General features: G+C 41.6%; 1 protein-coding gene across 2 annotated transcripts in view; it reads left to right on the top strand.

Moving 5' to 3' along the window:
• The window catches only part of LOC121540502 (KICSTOR complex protein SZT2-like), a 125,682-nt gene that overhangs the window by 2,396 nt on the left and 99,786 nt on the right, over positions 1–23,500 (top strand). For both annotated transcript variants that reach the window (XM_041849429.2, XM_041849430.2), the window contains exons 4-19: positions 1,367–1,537; positions 1,802–1,945; positions 3,614–3,779; positions 4,033–4,139; positions 8,351–8,561; positions 15,381–15,551; positions 16,232–16,463; positions 18,463–18,592; positions 18,873–19,018; positions 19,300–19,452; positions 19,725–19,839; positions 20,189–20,394; positions 20,593–20,829; positions 21,075–21,153; positions 21,454–21,542; positions 21,796–21,964. In XM_041849429.2, coding sequence (XP_041705363.2) covers positions 1,367–1,537; positions 1,802–1,945; positions 3,614–3,779; positions 4,033–4,139; positions 8,351–8,561; positions 15,381–15,551; positions 16,232–16,463; positions 18,463–18,592; positions 18,873–19,018; positions 19,300–19,452; positions 19,725–19,839; positions 20,189–20,394; positions 20,593–20,829; positions 21,075–21,153; positions 21,454–21,542; positions 21,796–21,964 — 2,526 coding nt within the window. The remainder of the gene's footprint in view (positions 1–1,366; positions 1,538–1,801; positions 1,946–3,613; positions 3,780–4,032; positions 4,140–8,350; positions 8,562–15,380; positions 15,552–16,231; positions 16,464–18,462; positions 18,593–18,872; positions 19,019–19,299; positions 19,453–19,724; positions 19,840–20,188; positions 20,395–20,592; positions 20,830–21,074; positions 21,154–21,453; positions 21,543–21,795; positions 21,965–23,500) is intronic.

Genomic DNA, 23,500 nt, shown 5'->3' with positions numbered 1-23,500 from the left:
TAACGTTTTCGTTTCTCAAAATCATTGTCACGTGGTTAATCATAAAAATCTGAATTAAAATTGTATACATCTAGAAATTAAGATTAAACTAATGCGAGAGCACCAGCCTCTGCCATATGGACACATTGACACACCGTGATCCATTGGCGGCTAAAGAAATGAGTGCATGGAACTCATAGCCTATAGGCCAATGAAGCAGTAGGCATATAACTTAATTGTCAACTAAGTCAAAATACATAAAGCTGACAAATAAAAACTGTAGAAAATAAGATAAATTCAGGTTCTTTAAATTCCATTCTTCTCTACTCAGCCTGTCTGCCTCCCTTTCTATAGGTCTTGAGCTACTCTATTTATCAATTCCCAATTACATATGTTTACTGCTGGTGACATATGTAATGGGGAATTGATAAAAATAAACAATCAATGGGCAAACAATTCACAAAGTGAAACAATGAATGCTAAGAATTGGCGGGAGACAGATGAGCCATTCTGGAGAGAGACTAGCCTATATCTTTGCCACACACCCCTCCCCTTCTTCTTGTCTCAACTTGCGGGCTTCTCAAATAGGCATAGGCCTAAAAGCTTGTGATTTGAAACAATCCACAGCTATACAAAAATATAAGCTAATGATCCTCGATTCCTCTGTGGCTAAGTCGTGCTTTCTGGTGAAGTATTTTGAAGTATTTTATTCATTTCTGTATGGACAGGAGTAATTATATAATTTTGGCAAATGTATTTTTATTTACTTCCCTAGACTATTTGACACGCCACCTATGAAAGACTTCCTCATATTCCATTTCTCTCCTGTTCTATTGGTTTTCATATCAACTTCCTTTCATTGTCCAGAAGCCAAAGGCACAATCCTAGTCATTTGCAACAACTAGGATGGGTTGCTACTTTAGATTGCCCCTCTTTCTAAGTTTCTAATGGAGATTGTCATCCCTGTCACATATTTAATCGCTCTCATCAGGTGCACTGTTTAGAATGCAGTTTTCCCACGAATTACGTTTTGGAAAATGTTTGAACCTATAATGGAGGTGGTTCTCTGAACCACTGAGAACTGAAGACCTTCCTTAGCTCCATTAGAAAACAAGCAAGCAGTTATAATCAATGGCATGCAGGAGACCCGGATTTGAACCCTGTTGATCAGACAGAATGTGGCCTTATGACTATTTTACAAGCATCTATGAAGGGATGCTTTTCTTTTTGACGGCAGGAGGAAGTTTACAATCCTTTATGACAATCGTGTTACATATCACACTTTCATGCTATGGCTATTTTGGTAGACTGCCAAGAGCAGATCATCCTCATGATGTGTTGTTTGATGTGTTAGGTACATCATGTTAGTTTTTCCCTCTGTTCACAGGATGACAGCACGGGGGAGATGATATTTGATGAGGTATTCCATGCCTTGTCACGATGCTTAGCTGGACTGGTCCGACCCTTCAATGTTCCAGGCACAGATCATGTATTCCAGCCGGAAATCTTCGTCACTATCCTGGCTTATTCCTCCATTATTGGGCTCAATACACACCAGGTGATCATAATATTCATATCAAAATTATATACTTCTTGGTGATTGAACAAGAGACATTAAATCATTATTTTGCTGGTGCAGGTAGATGCGCTACCCATGATTGAGACGGAGACATATTTTAATGGGAACAGGAACTATAGTAATACATTCTAGTCATGTGAGCCTATGTAGCTGACGGTTAAGTGCATCGCTACTGAAAACTAGAAGCACGTTCCACTCCATCACACCTATAAGGAAACTGTGTTGTGTCTGCTTTGACTGTAGGTGTTGGTGCAGGGTTGTCAGCTGGATCGTACAGCCCTGGATCAGTTCCTACACCAGATCTACCAGCAGCTGCGATCAGTGGAGAACAACACTGCAGAGGTCCTACAACAGCAGCACAACCATCTTCAACAGCAGCACGACCAGGCAAGAGGACACATGGTTATTACAGTACTATATTCAGAGCTTCAATGACAATGGAAGCTATGAACCAGTGACCATCACTTGAACCAGTGACAACCTTTAGGTCATCCGTCAATCTTTTTACTCTAGAACAGAACCATATATTTACATATGTATAATACAGTCAGTTCCAAAATGATTGGCACCCTTGATAAAGATGAGCAAAAAATAGTCTATAAAATAAATAATACAATTACAGAGCTATATTGTACGCATTTTAAGGAACTGTATTGTGGCCTTCCATGGCTTCCTGTTTCACTGGGGTATAAAATGAGGTAATGCATGTAAAATCACTTTGATCATCATCACCATGGGAAAAGGCAAAGAACTCACAATCGAAATGAGACAAATGATTGTTGACCTTAACAAATCATGCAATGGGTACAAAAAAATTGCTAAACAAATATACCACTTACCACTATTAGGGCAACAATTAAAAAGTTTAAACACAGTGGAACAGTGGTAAACTTGCCTTGTATTGGATGCATGTGTATCTTGTCCCCACGGACACTGAGGAAGATGGTTCAGGAGGCACAGAAAAGTCCAAGGGCCTTTTGGAGAATTACAGAACTTGGTCGCATCTTTGGTTCACCAAGTGTCCAAATCTAGCATTAGACACCACATCCATGCCAATAGGCTATTTGAAAGGGTTGCCAGAAAAAAAGCCTTTAATTGAGAGCAACCAAGAAATGTAAATGCCTGGAGTTTGCTAAACGGCATTGGCACGTGGATTGGAATTGGTGCTAAGGTCAGATGACTTCAAAATAGAGCTCTTTGGTCACGCACACCAGTGGTGGGTTTGGTGTCAAAAGAAGGATATCATATGCAGAAAATAACCCCACACCTACTGTAAAATATGGTGGTGGGTCTTTGATGTTATGGGGCTTTTTTTGTTGTTGCTTCCACTGGTCCTGGGGCTCTTGTTAAGGTCAACTGCATCATGAATTTTACCAAGTACCAGGACATTTTAACTAAAAACCCTGTTGCCTCTGCCAGGAGGCTGAAACTTGGCCGCAAATGGATCTTCCAGCAAGACAATAAAACATAGCACATATCAAAATTCACAAAGAAATTGTTTAATTGACCACTAAATCAACATTTTGCAATGGCCATCTCATTCTCCGGACTAGAACCCCATTGAAAACTTGTGGTTTGAATTGAAGAGGGCAGTCCTTAAGCACAGATGAAGAATATATACAGGATCTGGAAAGATTCTGTATGGAGGAATGATCTAAGGTCCCTCCCAATGTGGTCTCCAATCTCATAAAACATTTTAGAAAAAGGCTCAGTGTCGTTATCCTCACAAGGGGTGTTTTGCGGAGTATTGAAAACGGGTCCAATAACTTTTACCTTATCTTTTTTAGATATTTTTATTATTACTTGTTAAACAAAATATATTTCTCTGAGGAATTGTATTGGTTCAAAATAATATGATTTCCCAATTTTGTGGAGCAAAAATATAGCTCAGTTATTTGTATTATTTATTTTATACAGTCTTTTTTGCTAATCTTTATCATGGGTGCCAAATTTTTTGTAACTGACTGTACAGTATATGGCTCTGGAGTTGAGTATGACTATGAAAATGTTTGATATAATTTCCAGGTTGATTATTATTAAATTTGTCTCTGATAGTCTGATGGGCCAATCCCGTGCCCCGGGCTTGGTAGTGACATCACCATGGAGGAGGTGCCTGTGAGGAAACATGGCGTTTCCATGGTGACTGCAGACGTAGGGCTGGTCAGCATGGTGCGACAGGGCATCCTAGCTCTACAGCTGCTGCCCCCCAACTCCTCCGCAGGTTGGTTAAGTCTGTCAATACCTTTGCTTTTAAAGTTGAGCTTCTCAAGGCTGGTTCCATAGGGAGAAATGATACTTGTTTGAGTCAGACTTATGATAAGGTCCTCCTTTGTTGCAACCCATAGCCAGGTCTGAAAGGGCACTATCGGAGTAATTGTCTAAAGGCACCATTCGAAGGGAGATGCATGATCTGATTAATTTATATATGATTGATTCTTTTAGACTTATGACACTATTCCTGTCACCTCTCCCAGGTATAATCATCATCACAGATGGGGTGACCAGTGTGCCTGATGTGGCTGTGTGTGAGACTCTTCTGAACCAGCTCAGGAGTGGAACCATCGCCTGCTCCTTCGTCCAGGTACTGAAACATGCCACAACATAGCCCAGTGGGTCAAACTGCTATTTCTATTCAGTCTACATTACAACATGCTGACACACCATGATAACTGCTGTCTGTCATCTACTGCATAGATTGTTGTATCTTCTCAACAGAGGCAGGCAACTAGCCTGGAATCCAAACTGAATCCATGCTCTGTTTAATTAAGTGAAACAAAGTGAAACGCAGCATGGATTCAGTTTGGATTCCAGGCTAGCAGGCAACTGCCCTTTAGAAAAGTCCATCTACTAAATATGGTCTGATATCTGTCATTCAATAACAGTATTTTTGTAATGAAAGATAGTTCTGAAAATATTTTTATGTACAATGGGTATCGTAAGTATTCACCCCCCTTGGATTTCTTCACATTTTATTGTGTTACAAAGTGGGATTAAAATGGATTTAATTGACATTTTTTGGCTACACAAAGTGTTTTTTCTTTTCTAACACTTCTTAAAAACTAATGGAAAATAAAACACAAATATACCTTGATTAGATAAGTATTCACCCCCTCAGTCAATACATGTCAGAAAGACATTTGTCAGTCTTCTTGGGTTAGTCTCTAAGAGCTTTGCACACCTGGATTGTGCAATATTTGGCCATTATTCTAAAAATAATTATTCAAGCTCTGTCAAGGCGTTGGGGGTCATGGCTACACAGCAATTTTCAAGTCTTGCCATAGATTTGAAGCAGATTTAAGTCAAAATGGTAACTTGGCCACTCAGGAACATTAACTGTTTTCTTGGAAGCAACTCCAGTGTAGATTTGGCCTTGTGTTGTAGTTTATTGTCCTGCTGAAATGTGAATTTGTCTCCCAGTGTCTGGTGGACAGTAGACTAAAGCAGGTTTTCCTCTAGGACTTTGCCTGTGCTTAGCTCCATCCCATTTCCTTTAATCCTGAAAAACTCCCCAATGATGCAGCCACCACCACGCTTGAAAATATGCAGGCAGTTACTCAGTGATGTGTTTTGTTGGACTTATGTGATTTGGTAGCCCTTAACACTCGTACGGTGGGGAAAAAAAGTATTTAGTCAGCCACCAATTGTGCAAGTTCTCCCACTTAAAAAGATGAGAGAGGCCTGTAATTTACACCATAGGTACACGTCAACTATGACAGACAAAATGAGAAAAAACTATCCAGAAAATCACATTGTAGGATTTTTAATGAATTTATTTGCAAATTATGGTGGAAAATAAGTATTTGTTCAATAACAAAAGTTTCTCAATACTTTGTTATATACCCTTTGTTGACAATGACACAGGTCAAACGTTTTCTGTAAGTCTTCACAAGGTTTTCACACACTGTTGCTGGTATTTTGGCCCATTCCTCCATGCAGATCTCCTCTAGAGCAGTGATGTATTGGGGCTGTCGCTGGGCAACACGGACTTTCAACTCCCTCCAAAGATTTTCTATGGGGTTGAGATCTGGAGACTGGCTAGGCCACTCCAGGACCTTGAAATGCTTCTTACGAAGCCACTCCTTCGTTGCCCGGGCGGTGTGTTTGGGATCATTGTCATGCTGAAAGACCCAGCCACGTTTCATCTTCAATGCCCTTGCTGATGGAAGGAGGTTTTCACTCAAAATCTCACGATACATGGCCCCATTCATTCTTTCCTTTACACGGATCAGTCGTCCTGGTCCCTTTGCAGAAAAAACAGCCCCAAAGCATGATGTTTCCACCCCCATGCTTCACAGTAGGTATGGTGTTCTTTGGATGCAACTCAGCATTCTTTGTCCTCCAAACACGACGGGTTGAGTTTTTACCAAAAAGTTATATTTTGGTTTCATCTGACCATATGACATTCTCCCAATCCTCTTCTGGATCATCCAAATGCACTCTAGCAAACTTCAGACGGGCCTGGACATGTACTGGCTTAAGCAGGGGGACACGTCTGTCACTGCAGGATTTGAGTCCCTGGCGGCGTAGTGTGTTACTGATGGTAGGCTTTGTTACTTTGGTCCCAGCTCTCTGCAGGTCATTCACTAGGTCCCCCCCGTGTGGTTCTGGGATTTTTGCTCACTGTTCTTGTGATCATTTTGACCCCACGGGGTGAGATCTTGCGTGGAGCCCCAGATCGAGGGAGATTATCAGTGGTCTTGTATGTCTTCCATTTCCTAATAATTGCTCCCACAGTTGATTTCTTCAAACCAAGCTGTTTACCTATTGCAGATTCAGTCTTCCCAGCCTGGTGCAGGTCTACAATTTTGTTTCTGGTGTATTTTGACAGCTCTTTGGTCTTGGCCATAGTGGAGTTTGGAGTGTGACTGTTTGAAGTTGTGGACAGGTGTCTTTTATACTGATAATAAGTTCAAACAGGTGCCATTAATACAGGTAACGAGTGGAGGACAGAGGAGCCTCTTAAAGAAGAAGTTACAGGTCTGTGAGAGCCAGAAATCTTGCTTGTTTGTAGGTGACCAAATACTTATTTTCCACCATAATTTGCAAATAAATTCATAAAAAATCCTACAATGTGATTTTTTTTCTCAATTTGTCTGTCATAGTTGACGTGTACCTATGATGAAAATTACAGGCCTCTCTCATCTTTTTAAGTGGGAGAACTTGCACAATTGGTGGCTGACTAAATACTTTTTTTCCCCACTGTACCTAGCTTGGCTGATGCGCGACCCACGTGACTACACAGCAGGGATGTAGAGAGGCTGGTGTAAGCAATACTAGCTCGTACCAGTATACGGGTTGAAAATGACAGATTTGTGCACTGATGAGCACCTAAATTGGAACGCAGTGGCTGTACAGAAACATGCTATAAATTACGCCAGAGCTCACGCTCTGTTCTTCACAGCGCTGTATGGGTTTTAACTGATAGCCGTTCTGAACTTGAGCACTGCACACAACAAGAAGTTGCCCCCATCCCTCCAGCTAATTCAGCAACTTTTGCTCATTTTTTTGTTGTCTCAGTGAGGGAAGTTCTGTAAATTAAGAGGACTCTATGTATTTTGAAAGATGAGACGTTGAGTATTATGATAAATACCGCATATCATAAACTCATGTCATATAGAGTGTCAACGTTTATGATCACTAATGTTTGATGTACAGTTACAAGATGACATGGCGTCATACCCTGGGCTGTTCTTAACAGAATGAGCCTATGTTTGTCTATTGTAAAGAACATTTGCCACAGAACACGCACCTGAATGCACGCATGACTCCTTTCTATGCGCACCAAAATTACAATCGGTTTCACTGAATTGCCTTGTGAAAGTCTAACACGGTAAGATCGTATTTTATAACTTAGCTAGTCATGTTGGCAACAGAACTAGCTTTCAAATGATGCCCACCTGAACCAGATTGCAGTTTTGGGATTGCGTAAACAACTGTAATTGTGTGATGGCGGGGATGCAGGGTTGTGTTCCATACAAAACAACTACAAGTGTGCTTGCTCTAGTTCCTCAACGGGATAGCTAGGAGAGCTCAAAAAAGCACCTTATAGTTGAAGACACTTCTTTTGAGTGAAAGTGCATTGAAATTACTTAGGAGCTGTGCACACTTTATAGAGGTGTGTGGCCACTTGGAAACACCAGTTAGTCCTTTCACTCAAACCCTTGTCATTTTTCTGTCTTATGTTGCACCTACCCCAATTTTTCAGGAATATTTTCAGATTTCGTTATCAACAAATGGGGTGAAAAGTACAGTAAATGTAACACAAAATCAACAGTGTAATGTTTGGATTCAGTCTTGTGTCAGGTGAACTGTTGTGTCCTCAGCTTTGGTCTAATACTTTTTCTATTATCTCCAAACTGTTGCCTTTCAATAGCTATCATGGTTATGCTTTTCATATTTATTCTGTAAGTAATATTTTAATTTTTCCCTATCCATATAGGCCAATTCCCACGAGTGTAAAGGGTTAAACCAAATTTTACTCCTGAACTTATTTAGGCTTGCGTCAACAAAGGGGGGTGAATACTTATGCAACGACTATATTTTAGTTATTACATTTTTATAAATTTGTAAACATTTGTAGAATTTTCTTTTCACTTTGACATTATGGAGTATCTTGTGTAGATCAATGACAAAAATGTCAAATTAAATGCATTTCAATCCCACTTTGAAACGCAACACAAAATCCAAGTGGGGTGAATACTTATGATCCACACTGTAATTGACATATTGTGGAGAGTCTATGGTTGTGATTGGTTTCATATATCTTTGCTATTCTCTGTGTCTGTCTGTTAGGTGGGCGGGGCCTACTCCTACAATTGTAGTTTTGGGTACATCCCTAACGTTGAGTTGATGAAGTTTATCTCCCTGGCGACCTTTGGCTCCTACCTGTCCAGCTGCCCTGAGCCTGACCTGGCCAGTCAGGATATGAACACCTACCACAAGGCCTTCCTCACATACTCCTTCCTCAAGAACAGCGAATCCATGAACCCTGAGTACAACTGTGGTAAGAAAGGGCATGGCATTCGTTAGGGTTGGGCCGATATATGATTAAATTGAATGTCGTGATATTTGACATTGTAAAACAGTACAGTGAAATTCTTACCTTGAGAGCTCTTTCCAACAGTGCAGTAATAATAATATAGATAATAATAGAAAATAGAACCATTTCTATCCCCAAGCCATAAGACTGCTAAATAGCTAACAAAATGGCTATACGGACTATCTGAGTTGACCCTTGTATTTTATTTATGCACACTCAAAGGACTCTACACACTCACGCACACTGACACTCCAACACTCATTCACTCACTTACTCACTTCATTTGCTTACGCACACACAACACGCACACACATTTATACTGACTCTACACGCACACACACTCACATACAATCATCGTATACACTGCTGCTACTCTGTTTATCATATATCCTGATGCCTAGTCACCTACCCTATATATATATATATATATATATATATATATATATATATATATATATATATATATACAGTGGGGAAAAAAAGTATTTAGTCAGCCACCAATTGTGCAAGTTCTCCCACTTAAAAAGATGAGAGAGGCCTGTAATTTTCATCATAGGTACATGTCAACTATGACAGACAAATGAGAAAAAAAAATCCAGAAAATCACATTGTAGGATTTTTTATGAATTTATTTGCAAATAATGGTGGAAAATAAGTATTTGGTCAATAACAAAAGTTTCTCAATACTTTGTTATATACCCCTTGTTGGCAATGACACAGGTCAAACGTTTTCTGTAAGTCTTCACAAGGTTTTCACACACTGTTGCTGGTATTTTGGCCCATTCCTCCATGCAGATCTCCTCTAGAGCAGTGATGTTTTGGGGCTGTCGCTGGGCAACACGGACTTTCAACTCCCCTCCAAAGATTTTCTATGGGGTTGAGATCTGGAGACTGGCTAGGCCACTCCAGGACCTTGAAATGCTTCTTACGAAGCCACTCCTTTGTTGCCCGGGCGGTGTGTTTGGGATCATTGTCATGCTGAAAGACCCAGCCACGTTTCATCTTCAATGCCCTTGCTGATGGAAGGAGGTTTTCACTCAAAATCTCACGATACATGGCCCCATTCATTCTTTCCTTTACACGGATCAGTCGTCCTGGTCCCTTTTGCAGAAAAAACAGCCCCAAAGCATGAAGTTTCCACCGCCATGCTTCACAGTAGGTATGGTGTTCTTTGGATGCAACTCAGCATTCTTTGTCCTCCAAACACGATGAGTTGAGTTTTTACCAAAAAGTTATATTTTGGTTTCATCTGACCATATGACATTCTCCCAATCCTCTTCTGGATCATCCAAATGCACTCTAGCAAACTTCAGACGGGCCTGGACATGTACTGGCTTAAGCAGGGGGACACGTCTGGCAATGCAGGATTTGAGTCCCTGGCGGAGTAGTGTGTTACTGATGGTAGGCTTTGTTACTTTGGTCCCAGCTCTCTGCAGGTCATTCACTAGGTCCCCCCGTGTGGTTCTGGGATTTTTGCTCACCGTTCTTGTGATCATCTTGACCCCACGGGGTGAGATCTTGCGTGGAGCCCCAGATGGAGGGAGATTATCAGTGGTCTTGTATGTCTTCCATTTCCTAATAATTGCTCCCACAGTTGATTTCTTCAAACCAAGCTGCTTACCTATTGCAGATTCAGTCTTCCCAGCCTGGTGCAGGTCTACAATTTTGTTTCTGGTGTCCTTTGACAGCTCTTTGGTCTTGACCATAGTGGAGTTTGGAGTGTGACTGTTTGAGGTTGTGGACAGGTGTCTTTTATACTGATAACAAGTTCAAACAGGTGCCATTAATACAGGTAACAAGTGGAGGACAGAGGAGCCTCTTAAAGAAGAAGTTACAGGTCTGTGAGAGCCAGAAATCTTGCTTGTTTGTAGGTGACCAAATACTTATTTTCCACCATAATTTGCAAATAAATTCATTAAAATCCTACAATGTGATTTTCTGGATTTTTTTTCTCAATTTGTCTGTCATAGTTGACGTGTACCTATGATGAAAATGACAGGCCTCTCTCATCTTTTTTAAGTGGGAGAACTTGCACAATTGGTGGCTGACTAAATACTTTTTTTCCCCACCGTATATATATACAGTGGGGAAAAAAAGTATTTAGACAGCCACCAATTGTGCAAGTTCTCCCACTTAAAAAAGATGAGAGAGGCCTGTAATTTTCATCATAGGTACACGTCAACTATGACAGACAAATTGAGAAAAAAAATTCCAGAAAATCACATTGTAGGATTTTTAATGAATTTATTTGCAAATTATGGTGGAAAATAAGTATTTGGTCAATAACAAAAGTTTCTCAATACTTTGTTATATACCCTTTGTTGGCAATGACACAGGTCAAACGTTTTCTGTAAGTCTTCACAAGGTTTTCGCACACTGTTGCTGGTATTTTGGCCCATTCCTCCATGCAGATCTCCTATAGAGCAGTGATTTTTGGGCCTGTCGCTGGGCAACACGGACTTTCAACTCCCTCCAAAGATTTTCTATGGGGTTGAGATCTGGAGACTGGCTAGGCCACTCCAGGACCTTGAAATGCTTCTTACGAAGCCACTCCTTTGTTGCCCGGGTGGTGTGTTTGGGATCATTGTCATGCTGAAAGACCCAGCCACGTTTCATCTTCAATGCCCTTGCTGATGGAAGGAGGTTTTCACTCAAAATCTCACGATACATGGCCCCATTCATTCTTTCCTTTACACGGATCAGTCGTTCTGGTCCCTTTGCAGAAAAACAGCCCCAAAGCATGATGTTTCCACCCCCTATGCTTCACAGTAGGTATGGTGTTCTTTGGATGCAACTCAGCATTCTTTGTCCTCCAAACACGACTGAGTTGAGTTTTTACCAAAAAGTTATATTTTGGTTTCATCTGACCATATGACATTCTCCCAATCCTCTTCTGGATCATCCAAATGCACTCTAGCAAACTTCAGACGGGCCTGGACATGTACTGGCTTTAGCAGGGGGACACGTCTGGCACTGCAGGATTTGAGTCCCTGGCGGCGTAGTGTGTTACTGATGGTAGGCTTTGTTACTTTGGTCCCAGCTCTCTGCAGGTCATTCACTAGGTCCCCCCATGTGGTTCTGGGATTTTTGCTCACCGTTCTTGTGATCATTTTGACCCCACGGGTGAGATCTTACATGGAGCCCCAGATCGAGGGAGATTATCAGTGGTCTTGTATGTCTTCCATTTCCTAATAATTGCTCCCACAGTTGATTTCTTCAAACCAAGCTGCTTACCTATTGCAGATTCAGTCTTCCCAGCCTGGTGCAGGTCTACAATTTTGTTTCTGGTGTCCTTTGACAGCTCTTTGGTCTTGGCCATAGTGGAGTTTGGAGTGTGACTGTTTGAGGTTGTGGACAGGTGTCTTTTATACTGATAACAAGTTCAAACAGGTGCCATTAATACAGGTAACGAGTGGAGGACAGAGGAGCCTCTTAAAGAAGAAGTTACAGGTCTGTGAGAGCCAGAAATCTTGCTTGTTTGTAGGTGACCAAATACTTATTTTCCACCATAATTTGCAAATAAATTCATTAAAAATCCTACAATGTGATTTTCTGGATTTTTTTTCCTCAATTTGTCTGTCATAGTTGACGTGTACCTATGATGAAAATTACAGGCCTCTCTCATCTTTTTAAGTGGGAGAACTTGCACAATTGGTGGCTGACTAAATACTTTTTTTCCCCACTGTATATACATACATACATACATACATACATACATACATACATACACAGTTGAAGTCGGAAGTTTACATACACTTAGGTTGGAGTCATTAAAACTCGTTTTTCAAGCACTCCACAAATTTCTTGTTAACAAACTATAGTTTTGGCAAGTCGGTTAGGACATCTACTTTGTGCATGACAAAAGTAATTTTTCCAACAATTGTTTACCAGACAGATTATTTCACTTATAATTCACTGTATCACAATTCCAGTGGGTCAGAAGTTTACATACACTAAGTTGACTGTGCCTTTAAACAGCGGTATCTGCTGCTTGCCAACCCGGTAGCGACAAACCTACCGTTTCTACTTGTAGAATCGCAATGCTCGTCAGTGGCCAATAACTTGGAGCCAATCAGAGAGCATGTTCATGTGGGAGCCAACAGGAGTGACAACAAAAAGGAAAAAAGAGGGCATTTTCTCCGTACATCCACGTTTAAATGTCATGAGCCAGTCACACTTCATACAGTTGAAGACGGAAGTTTACATACACCTTAGCCAAATACATTTAAACTCAGTTTTTCACAATTCCTGACATTAAATCACAGTAAAAAGTCCCTATCTTAGGTCAGTTAGGATCACCACTTTATTTTGAGAATGTGAAATGTCAGAATAATAGTAGAGAGAATGATTTATTTAAGCTTTTATTTCTTTCATCGCATTCCCAGTGGGTCAGAAGTTTACATACACTCAATTAGTATTTGGTAGCATTGCCTTTAAATTGTTTAACTTGGATCAAACGTTTCAGGTAGCCTTCCACAAGCTTCCCACAATAAGTTGGGTGAATTCTGGCCCATTCCTCCTGACAGAGCTGGTGTAACTGAGTCAGGTTTGTAGGCCTCCTTGCTCGCACATGCTTTTTCAGTTCTGCCCACAGATGTTCTATAGGATTGAGGTCAGGGCTTTGTTATGGCCACTCCAATACCTTGACTTTGTTGTCCTTAAGCCATTTTGCCACAACTTTGGAAGTATGCTTGGGGTCATTGTCCATTTGGAAGACCCATTTGTGACCAAGCTTTAACTTCCTGACTGATGTCTTGAGATGTTGCTTCAATATATCCACATAATTTTCCTTCCTCATATGCCATCTATTTTGTGAAGTGCACCTGTCCCTCCTGCAGCAAAGCACCCCCACAGCATGATGCTGCCACCCCCGTGCTTCACGGTTGGGATGGTGTTCTTTGGCTTGCAAGTACCCCCTTTTTCCTCCAAACATAACGATGGTCATTATGGCCAAACAGTTCTATTTTTGTTTCATCAGACCAGAGGACATTTCTCAAAAAAGTACGATCTTTGTCCCCATGTGCAGTTACAAACCGTAGTCTGGCTTTTTTATGGTGGTTTTGGAGCAGTGGCTTCTTCTTTGCTGAGCGGCCTTTCAGGTTATGTCGATATAGGACTCGTTTTACTGTGTGTATATAGAGACTTTTGTACCTGTTTCCTCCAGCATCTTCACAAGGTCCTTTGCTGTTGTTCATCGATTGATTTGCACTGATTCGCACCAAACTACGTTCATCTCTAGGAGACAGAACGCGTCTCCTTCCTGAGCGGTATGAAGGCTGCGTGGTCCCATGGTGTTTATACTTGCGTACTATTGTTTGTACAGATGAACGTGGTACCTTCAGGCGTTTGGAAATTGCTCCCAAGAATGAACCAGACTTGTGGTCTACAATTTTTTTTCTGAGGTCTTGGCTGATTTCTTTTGATTTTCCCATGATGTCAAGCAAAGAGGCACTGAGTTTGAAGGTAGGTCTTGAAATACATCCACAGGTACACCTCCAATTGACTCAAATGATGTCAATTAGCCTATCAGAAGCTTCTAAAGTCATGACATCATTTTCTGGAATTTGCCAAGCTGTTTAAAGGCACAGTCAACTTAGTGCATGTAAACTTCTGACCCACTGGAATTGTGATACAGTGAATTATAAGTGAAATAATCTGTCTGTAAACAATTGTTGGAAAAATTACTTGTGTCATACACAAAGTAGATGTCCTAACCGACTTGCCCAAACTATAGTTTGTTAACAATACATTTGTGGAGTGGTTGAAAAACTAGTTTTAATGACTCCAACCTAAGTGTATGTAAACTTCCGACTTCAACTGTATGCAATGTAGGCAATTGGGATGGTAACTAGCTAAGTGCACAGCCATAATGCACACAACACTAAATACTTCCTCCAAGCTAGCTGACCACTGTAGCTAGTATTGACATTATAATTATAGGTGCAATATGCAGACTTTGTGTTCCTTTTTGTAATTCATAATGGACTGTTTCCCCTGCGTCATGCGTTGAGCATCGGAGCCAGTGTAATAGGATTCCACCTTGTTCCTATATTATGCTTTTGCCCGTCTGATGGTCCTGCGGAGGTCGTAGCTGGATTGGGGAACAGTGAAACTTCACTGTGGGGACAACGTCAGCTATGTATTTCCTGATGAAGCCCGACACAGTTGCAAGACGCCCTAGACGTGAAGTGCAAGACGATATATCATGATGTGAAAGACTATACTCTATTTTAACTTTACAGTGGCTTTTGTGCAAGGCTCTTGTCATTTCCAAACACCCTGTCATTATCTGTGAATCATGTGTTGGAGACACCCACAGTGATGGCTGCTCTCTGAATAGAAGTCAGTCTTTATATTGAGTGGTTTAACATAAAGAGATGCAGATGAAAGGACAATGTTTAATGGCTGGGTCTGACTTCACCTAGACATAATGAAATGGGCTGTCTTTTTACAGTCTTTCCTTCCCAATATCTCTCATTACGTTAAATACTATACCTACCTACCGGTGTATTGTTTTACTGGAGGAGAGTTTGTCACAGTGGAGATATCAACAGAGGAAGTGAAAATGCATGATGTTGATAATTGTACTTTCATTTCATATACATTTTTTTTTATATGCATTTTACTGCTTCTAAATAAAGCATCTAGGTAGAGCAATGATACAGTGCTGGCAGGCAGTTCAGCAGACCATTACTTTGGCTCAAATGGCAGACTTATTGGCTAATTGTAAGCTGTTATAAACATTGAACATCTTGTTGGCATGTTAACAATTCTGTTTTCCAGTGTCTCAGCACAAGCTGTTCAACGAGCACCTGGTGTCAGCCAGTGGGAACCCTGCGTTAGTGATGAGGAGGAAGAAGCACACAGAGAAGGAAGTGCACGCCCACCTAGTCAGTGTGGTGTCGGTCAGACTGAGAGAGGGATACACCATCAGGGAGATCAACCTCACTAAAGGTACCGGCTCACACCAGCCTCAAGCCTAATCTCGTTCCAAGCTCAATTGCTAACACATATAGTGCCTGGAAACACTGTGCAACAAAGTGGCAATGAAAGGGGTGTGGGTTAAAATCGAGATGGGAGAGAAAGAGAGCCTGCTACAACTGTATTAGATTGGACTTGCAGAAAATCGCCAATAAAAATAAATGTTCTATCACAGCGACCGTATTATTTTTGGGAAGCCCAATTGATTCTGATTGGCATATAACGTTTATATGTGAAAATTAGTTCTAAGATGCAGACTTTCTGATTGAAATCCACAATGTAGAGAGGAGGTTCTAAGGCTTGTGCTAGATGGTGATGGACTGAGAGATCAGCCAATTAAAGCAAGCGGTTGTTTTGTCTGCTCCTGCCATAGACTTCTAGTCAAGTCCTGTTCTGAGGCGCTCAGAAACCAGAAGTCTCAACAGAGAGAGAGAAAGAGCAGGCTGGTGGGCGAGATTAGCCTCAAGCCTAACATTAAAGTTACTTTCTACTGTCCACACAAGACCCACGATATAGAACATCTGTTTTACTGCAAGTGCATCCACAAGGCCAACTTTCTTCCACTTTTCCAGACTTACTGTATACAGTATTAAATAAACCAAACTATTTATATAAAGGCAATGTTTCAGTTTGTGTTTTGGTCCCTCCTCTAGGTGGCACCCAGCTGGAGGTGAAGCTGGTGTTGCTTTGGAAACACAACATGCGTATAGAGTACCTGGCGGTGGCCCAGTGGCCCCTGGACCCTGCCAAGAGGACCACTTGGGTAGAGGTCACCATGGAGGGAAGCTACGACATCCTTCATGATATCAGCTGCACCATGAGGAAACCCATCACCTCAACCTACCGCACCTCCGTCATCAGGCGCTTCTGGAACACACTGCAGAGGTGACCTTTGACTCAGCTGTATCAATCTGCCTAAGGAAACTGCTAGGGAAACACACTGATACAGCTCATTGTTAAGGATACTATTCTATTAAAACATATATATTTTAGTGTTACTCCTATAATAGATAATCATAGAACCTACTTAAAATTGTTTTAAAGCAATTCTACACATTTTGCCATGTCTTATGCCGTGTCCTATGCTATCTGAGTGACTCAAACATTATAACAAAATCAATGGGGTCCCCATGCCATGACATTTTTTAAGTGTTAGATTCTCCCTAAATGTCTAGTTTTTATTTTGATGATTGTTAGTTCTCAAAGATTATTATTTAAACATATATAAACTCAGCAAAAAAAGAAACGTCCTCTCACTGTCAACTGCGTTTATTTTCAGCAAACTTAACATGTGTAAATATTTGTATGAACATAACAAGATTCAACAACTGAGACATAAACTGAACAAGTTCCACAGACATGTGACTAACAGAAATTGAATATGTGTCCCTGAACAAAGGGGGGGTCAAAATCAAAAGTAACAGTCAGTATCTGGTGTGGCCACCAGCTGCATTAAGTACTGCAGTGCATCTCCTCCTCATGGACTGCACCAGATTTGCCAGTTCTTGCTGTGAGATGTTACCGCACTCTTCCACTAAGGCACCTGCAAGTTCCCGGACATTTCTGGGGGAAATGGCCCTAGCCCTCACCCTCCGATCCAACAGGTCCCAGATGTGCTCAATAGGATTGAGATCCGGGCTCTTCGCTGGCCATGGCAGAACACTGACATTCCTGTCTTGCAGGAAATCACGCACAGAACGAGCAGTATGGCTGATGGCATTGTCATGCTGGAGGGTCATGTCAGGATGAGCCTGCAGGATGGGTACCACAAGGATGTCTTCCCTGTAACGCACAGCGTTGAGATTGCCTGCAATGACAACAAGCTCAGTCCGATGATGCTGTGACACACCGCCCCAGACCAAGACGGACCCTCCACCTCCAAATCGATCCCACTCCAGAGTACAGGCCTCGGTGTAACGCTCATTCCTTCGACGATAATCGCAAATACGACCATCACCCCTGGTGAGACAAAACCGCGACTCGTCAGTGAAGAGCACTTTTTGCCAGTCCTGTCTGGTCCAGCGACGTTGGGTTTGTGCCCATAGGCACAGTCCAACCTCTCTCAGCCTATTGCGGACAGTCTGAGCACTGATGGAGGGATTGTGCGTTCCTGGTGTAACTTGGGCAGTTGTTGTTGCCATCCAGTACCTGTCCCACAGGTGTGATGTTTGGATGTACCGATCCTGTGCAGGTGTTGTTACACGTGGGCTGCCACTGCGTCCTGTCTCCCTGTAGCACTGTCTTAGGCGTCTCACAGTACGGACATTGCAATTAATTGCCCTGGCCACATCTGCAGTCCTCATGCCTCCTTGCAGCATGCCTAAGGCACGCTCACGCAGATGAGCAGGGACTCTGGGCATCTTTCTTTTGGTGTTTTTCAGAGTCAGTAGAAAGGCCTCTTTACTGTCCTAAGTTTTCATAACTGTGACCTTAATTGCCTACCGTCTGTTAGCTGTTAGTGTATTAACGACCGTTGCACAGGTGCATGTTCATTAATTGTTTATGGTTCATTGAACAAGCATGGGAAACAGTGTTTAAACCCTTTACAATGAAGATCTGTGAAGTTATTTGTATTTTTACGAATTATCTTTGAAAGACAGGGTCCTGAAAAAGGGACGTTTCTTTTTTTGCTGAGTTTATATACTGTAGCTCCATTATCAATTGTATATACTTTATCTCTGGTTTTATTCGTTTAAGTTTACACTGAAAACGTTTTATTATACCGGAAATTATTAAAACAAATAATAATAATTATAATAATTTGGAGTGGTGTCAGTGAATATAGGGGAAACACCGAATTGAATTCCAAGTACAAGATTTTGTAAGTGTATACTCTGCATTTCTCCTGTTAAAACACATGTTATTATGCTCTTTTTCTTCACAGTATAAACCAGACAGATCAGATGCTGGTCCACCTGCAGTCCTTTAACTCTCTCCCAGAGAACTACACCATCCCTGAGAGCACCAAGAACGGAGTTCCCCTCTTCTACATCCCACCTGGATCCACCACGCCGGTATGTCCTCTGTCTGCTCTGGTGACTCCTTTACTCTTACTAGCACTGACTTTTCAAATTCATTCTTACATTGGCCTATATTCATAAAGCTGATCTCGGATCAGGTCCCCACTTTCCATAGTTTTATTCGTTATGGTCTAAAATACAAAACTGATCTTATAATCACAAAGGCAAAACTGATCCTATATCCGACTGCTCTGAGACACTTTATGAATATGGGCCATTGATCCTAGTAACCTAAGGACAGATAGTCACAGTGTTCCTATGCTGTTTCCTTCAGGTTCTCTCCCTCCAGCACAGTGGCTCTAAGGACTCCTCCCAGTCCCAGTTTGCCTCCTACTGGAAGCCTATCCTGTCCATGGACGCCAACTTCTGGCAGAGATGGCTTCACATGCACCGCATTGCCATAATCCTGGAGCATGACATGTGAGAGATGGTTTATAGATACTACACTAACTTCTGGTGTCAGTGTCTTAAATTACAATGTTGTTAATTCATACTGATTACATTTCTCCTTTTAGATGTACTGTAAAGTGATGCATCACTGAGAGCAGTCCTCTCCCAGTCATTTAGTATAATTAGTCAAATCTAGGTAGAATCTTTTTTAAAAACTATTTCAGGTCTACGTACCAACAACTTCAGAATACATTTGTTTATTATTTCCCCAGTCATTGTAATGGTGATCTCCTGTCTTGTCTTCTCTGCAGGCCTGTGCCCAAGCACCTCCACACTGCCGGTAGTAACGGGCGTTTCAGCACCATCCAGTGTCGTATCTCCCACTCAGCCCTCACCTCTTTACTGAGGGACTGGAGCAGCTTTGTACTGGTGGAGGGATACTCATATGTCAAGCTCATATACAGGTAGAGGCAGAGAGACTCATGGGAAATGTTGTTCACATTGTGGAGTGAGATAGAACTGTGTTTAAATAGTATTTGTTTTTTCTTTCAAATACTTAAACTGTGATTGAATGAACAAATGGAATAGTCTCAAAATGGCAAAACCACTTGAGGCATATTCAATCACATGCTCAAAATATTTGAAAGAAAACACATACTATCTTAACCCAGGTCTGGATTGAGCTACAGTAAATGACTTGAGTAAGGTTTTAATGAATGTCCTGTTCTGTCCCCAGTGCCTCTGACCAGCCCCCCAACTCCTTCTATCTGGTGCGTCTGATCTCCAAGGCTCCCTGCATGGTGCTGAGGCTGGGCTTCCCTATCGGCACCCTGGCCCACACCAGGAACAAGGTATGGGACATGGTCCAAACCAGAAACACTTCTAACCATTTTTGATTAAAATCTATATTTTTAATCTCAAGAGCTGTGCCTATTTCTCCTCACTAAATGGAACTAACAAGCAGAAAGATGTCAGTCGCTAGGTGAAACGTCACCTTTTTTTCTCAGAATGCTGCAACCCTCTGTTGGTGTGACCTTTAGTTGCCGTTTATGTAAATGTTGATTGTTAACTCATTGCTGAAGATGCAAAAAAAGAATCATGAACAAGGCCAATAAAGGCAAGTGAACTAAGCTGAACTGTCTGCGAGGGAACCAACCCATCCTATTCTTCAGCCCAACCTTTTCTCTGGCCCACTTCCAGATAGTGGATGAGCTGCGGGAACAGATCCTGAGGCTTCGCTTCCCTCACCGCGTCCAGAACAAGGAGGCTACGCCAAAGACCAAGAGGAAGATTTTGGGGCACGCGTCCCCCTCCAAGTCTCCTCCTCTCCCTGCTCCCAAACCTGCGCTGTCTGACAGGCCATGTGTGGTGGTCCTCAACAAACCTCTGGAGAAACTACTCATCAGGTCAGTGGAATGTTGTCAGATTTGTGCCTTGAGCATGGCCATTTTTTCAGTGATGTGGCTTATTACTGTAGATTACAATTATTGAGGTCATAAAACATAAAGTATCAGACCTAAATTTGGATTATGAAGACATTTTACCCAATTATAAACATGAGTACCGGTACTCTGAATCTAACGGTGTCCAATCTCCTCCTGTAGGTACGAGAAGCTCCCGTCAGACTTCCGGACCCCGTTTATTCTGAACATGGAGAACTTCACCCAGCCCATCAACATGACCGTGCCCCTCAGCATGGCAGCCAATCGGACGGCCTCATCCACGCTGGCGTCTCTGTCACGCTACTTCCTCCACCAGCGGTGGGTGTGGACGGTGCAGAACGGCCTGGGATCTACCGTACCGCTGCAGGCTGTGGCTCATATACTGTCCATGCTGTCTGAGTGAGTCCCACTGGCATGTCTAATGTTACCTGACTCGTGCACTATGTATGTAGTGTTTGTGATTTGCTGTACGGCTGTTTACATGAATATCTGTATGCTGACATGCTTTATGACACAGAAAGACTCTCCATATGAATATAAATGAAGTCATCATCATTATCATATCAGAGAGTTGTTATGAAGGTCTTAGGGGTACTAACATCATCTGACTTGTTGGCTGAAAATGTTTATTGATGTTTCCCCAGGATTCGCCTCTCTGAGGGCTTTCATTTTGCTTCCAGTGGAGAGGGCATAGTCAACATGGTGACTGAACTGCCAATGAAGGTGAGAGTAGCATGCTGGGGTACTGGGACACTTAGGGACAGCAAACATTTACTAAACCCAGATGAACTCAGTACAAAAACCCTCTCACAAAACCTTTGAGTCCTTCATAAGTAAAATTGTTAAATTGTAACCAAAAAATACTAATGTAGCGCTGTCTACATTAACACTGAAAGGAAGATTATTCTACACAATACACACATACATATGTTCTAATCTGGACATATTGAGGCCAGACAGTTTATTACTGTATAGTGTTTGCATTGAATTCCTATAAAAATCCCATTGTAATGATGCTCGTAGGGGATGCCAGAGGCGGTGGACAGAGAAAGTCACACCTGTATCGTCCAGTATATCCTGTTTCCACCTCACTCCACCTCTACCAAGGACAGGTGAGACTGAATTCCATAGAATATTTGGCCATTGGTTCTATTGCTTTATTTTACCAGTTCCACAAATTATACACATTCTCCAACTGTATCTACAAATATTAAACATTTATAATAACATATATATTTTTTTAACCTTTTGAACACTTTGGTATATTTTGCTGGTTATTTAGTCAGTAAATGGTGCTATTGCTGAATAAGCTTCTGTATGTCTCCTCCTGTCCTGACCCCTTGTCTTCCATCATGGGGTCTCCAGTTTCTCCACAGACGATGACAACGAAACAGAGGTGGAGGCCATTGATGTGGACACAGAGCTCAACCTGGTGACAGAGTGTTGGGTAGAGCCTCAGAGTGGGACAGTATGGAGCCCCAGAGACCAACATAGACACTTCCAGGAGCTCACCTACCAGGGGATACCACAGGCGGTCAGTATGTGTAAAACAGCCGAGGTCATAGAGAAACGACCATAGAATAAAAACAAAATGTGTGTGGGTGGAGAGCGGGTTGGTTTTACAGGTTTACTCGTTCTAGATTGTCAGTACTGCATGTCGTCTTTACTATCGTGCCATGGCTGTGTCAGGCTTGATAGTAAGTTAAACTTATGTATCCCTTCATGGGTAGTGTGATGCGTAAGACAGCATTTTACAGGAAGTCATTAGCGGCTGTTAAAATGTATGTTCCGAATATAACAGGATATAATAAGGACTACATGAAAGATGTCTCTCTGCCAATAGGCAGCGTGCTTGTAATGGACATAAATAACTGGTCTTGTGATATTTATGGGTATTTTTCTCTTCATTTTTTCAAACAATTGGATCCAATGAACTGAGCAGGCTAGGCTGACATGCTTATAGCCTTTGCTAGGACTTTCTTAATACATTTGACATTTTAGTCATTTAGCAGACGCTCTTATCCAGAGCGACTTACAGTTAGTGAGTGCATACATTTTCATACTGGCCCCCCGTGGGAAACGAACCCACAACCCTGGCGTTGCAAGCGCCATGCTCTACCAACTGAGCTACAGGGGACAATATGAGCACGAATCTATAATATTGTGCTGTTATTATTTATATTAATATTATCTGTTATTGTTATTGTCTTTTTCTGACTGATTTCCATGTTATTTGGTTAGTTCTGTATGAAAAAGCACCCTCATAGATATACAATAGACCTATGTGGCTTTGAATGTGTGAGTGAAGGGTGGCAGTATTGAATTATGTTATCATGGGACTGCCCATTTTTCCCTCTGGCCTATGCCAATTGGCGGCCAAAGGTTTGCCTTAGGACGCGAAGGTGCGTCATGTGTCAGGGAGATGGTCTGATGGTCTTAGTGACAACAGACCTCCCAGATATGGGGGGAGGTTTTAGTGGGTGGAATGTTAAGACAATTGGAGGTTTACACAGTTGCAGCTACAGTATGCTTAACAGTGCAAATATTATGGTACAGCTATATGGACACTTAATAATCATGACGCTTTTTGATGGTAAGTTTACAAACATTGGTTGTGTTAAGTATAATTGAAACTATCTATCGTTTACAGGAAACTCACTCTAAAAATATAGATGAGGTTGGGTGGAAAAAGGACTGGGAGGGAGAAATATATTTTTATCATGGGCAAAGACACTCAAACGGGGGGATTATATTAAATAACAACAATGTTGATCTGATTTGTGCAAACAGATCCTCAAGAAAGATGGATCCTTTTAAATATGCTATTGGACCAAAAACAGATCTGGCTAATTAATCTATATGGGCCAAATAATGATGATTCACACTTCTTCGAAAATATATATAATAATCTATTGAGCTCACAAGTAACAAATGTATCTATTATTATGGTGGGAGATTACAATACGGTTTTAAGTACCTCAATGGATTGTAAAATACATCACACTACAAACTATCACCCTCATGCAGTTAAGGAGATCACGAATATCATGGATACATTAGAACTAGTGGA

This window comes from Coregonus clupeaformis, chromosome 26 (assembly GCF_020615455.1).
Source record: "Coregonus clupeaformis isolate EN_2021a chromosome 26, ASM2061545v1, whole genome shotgun sequence".
Taxonomy (NCBI): Eukaryota; Metazoa; Chordata; class Actinopteri; order Salmoniformes; family Salmonidae; genus Coregonus; species Coregonus clupeaformis.
Note: the sequence above shows the minus strand (reverse complement) of the source record. Positions and strands in the feature narration are given on the sequence as shown.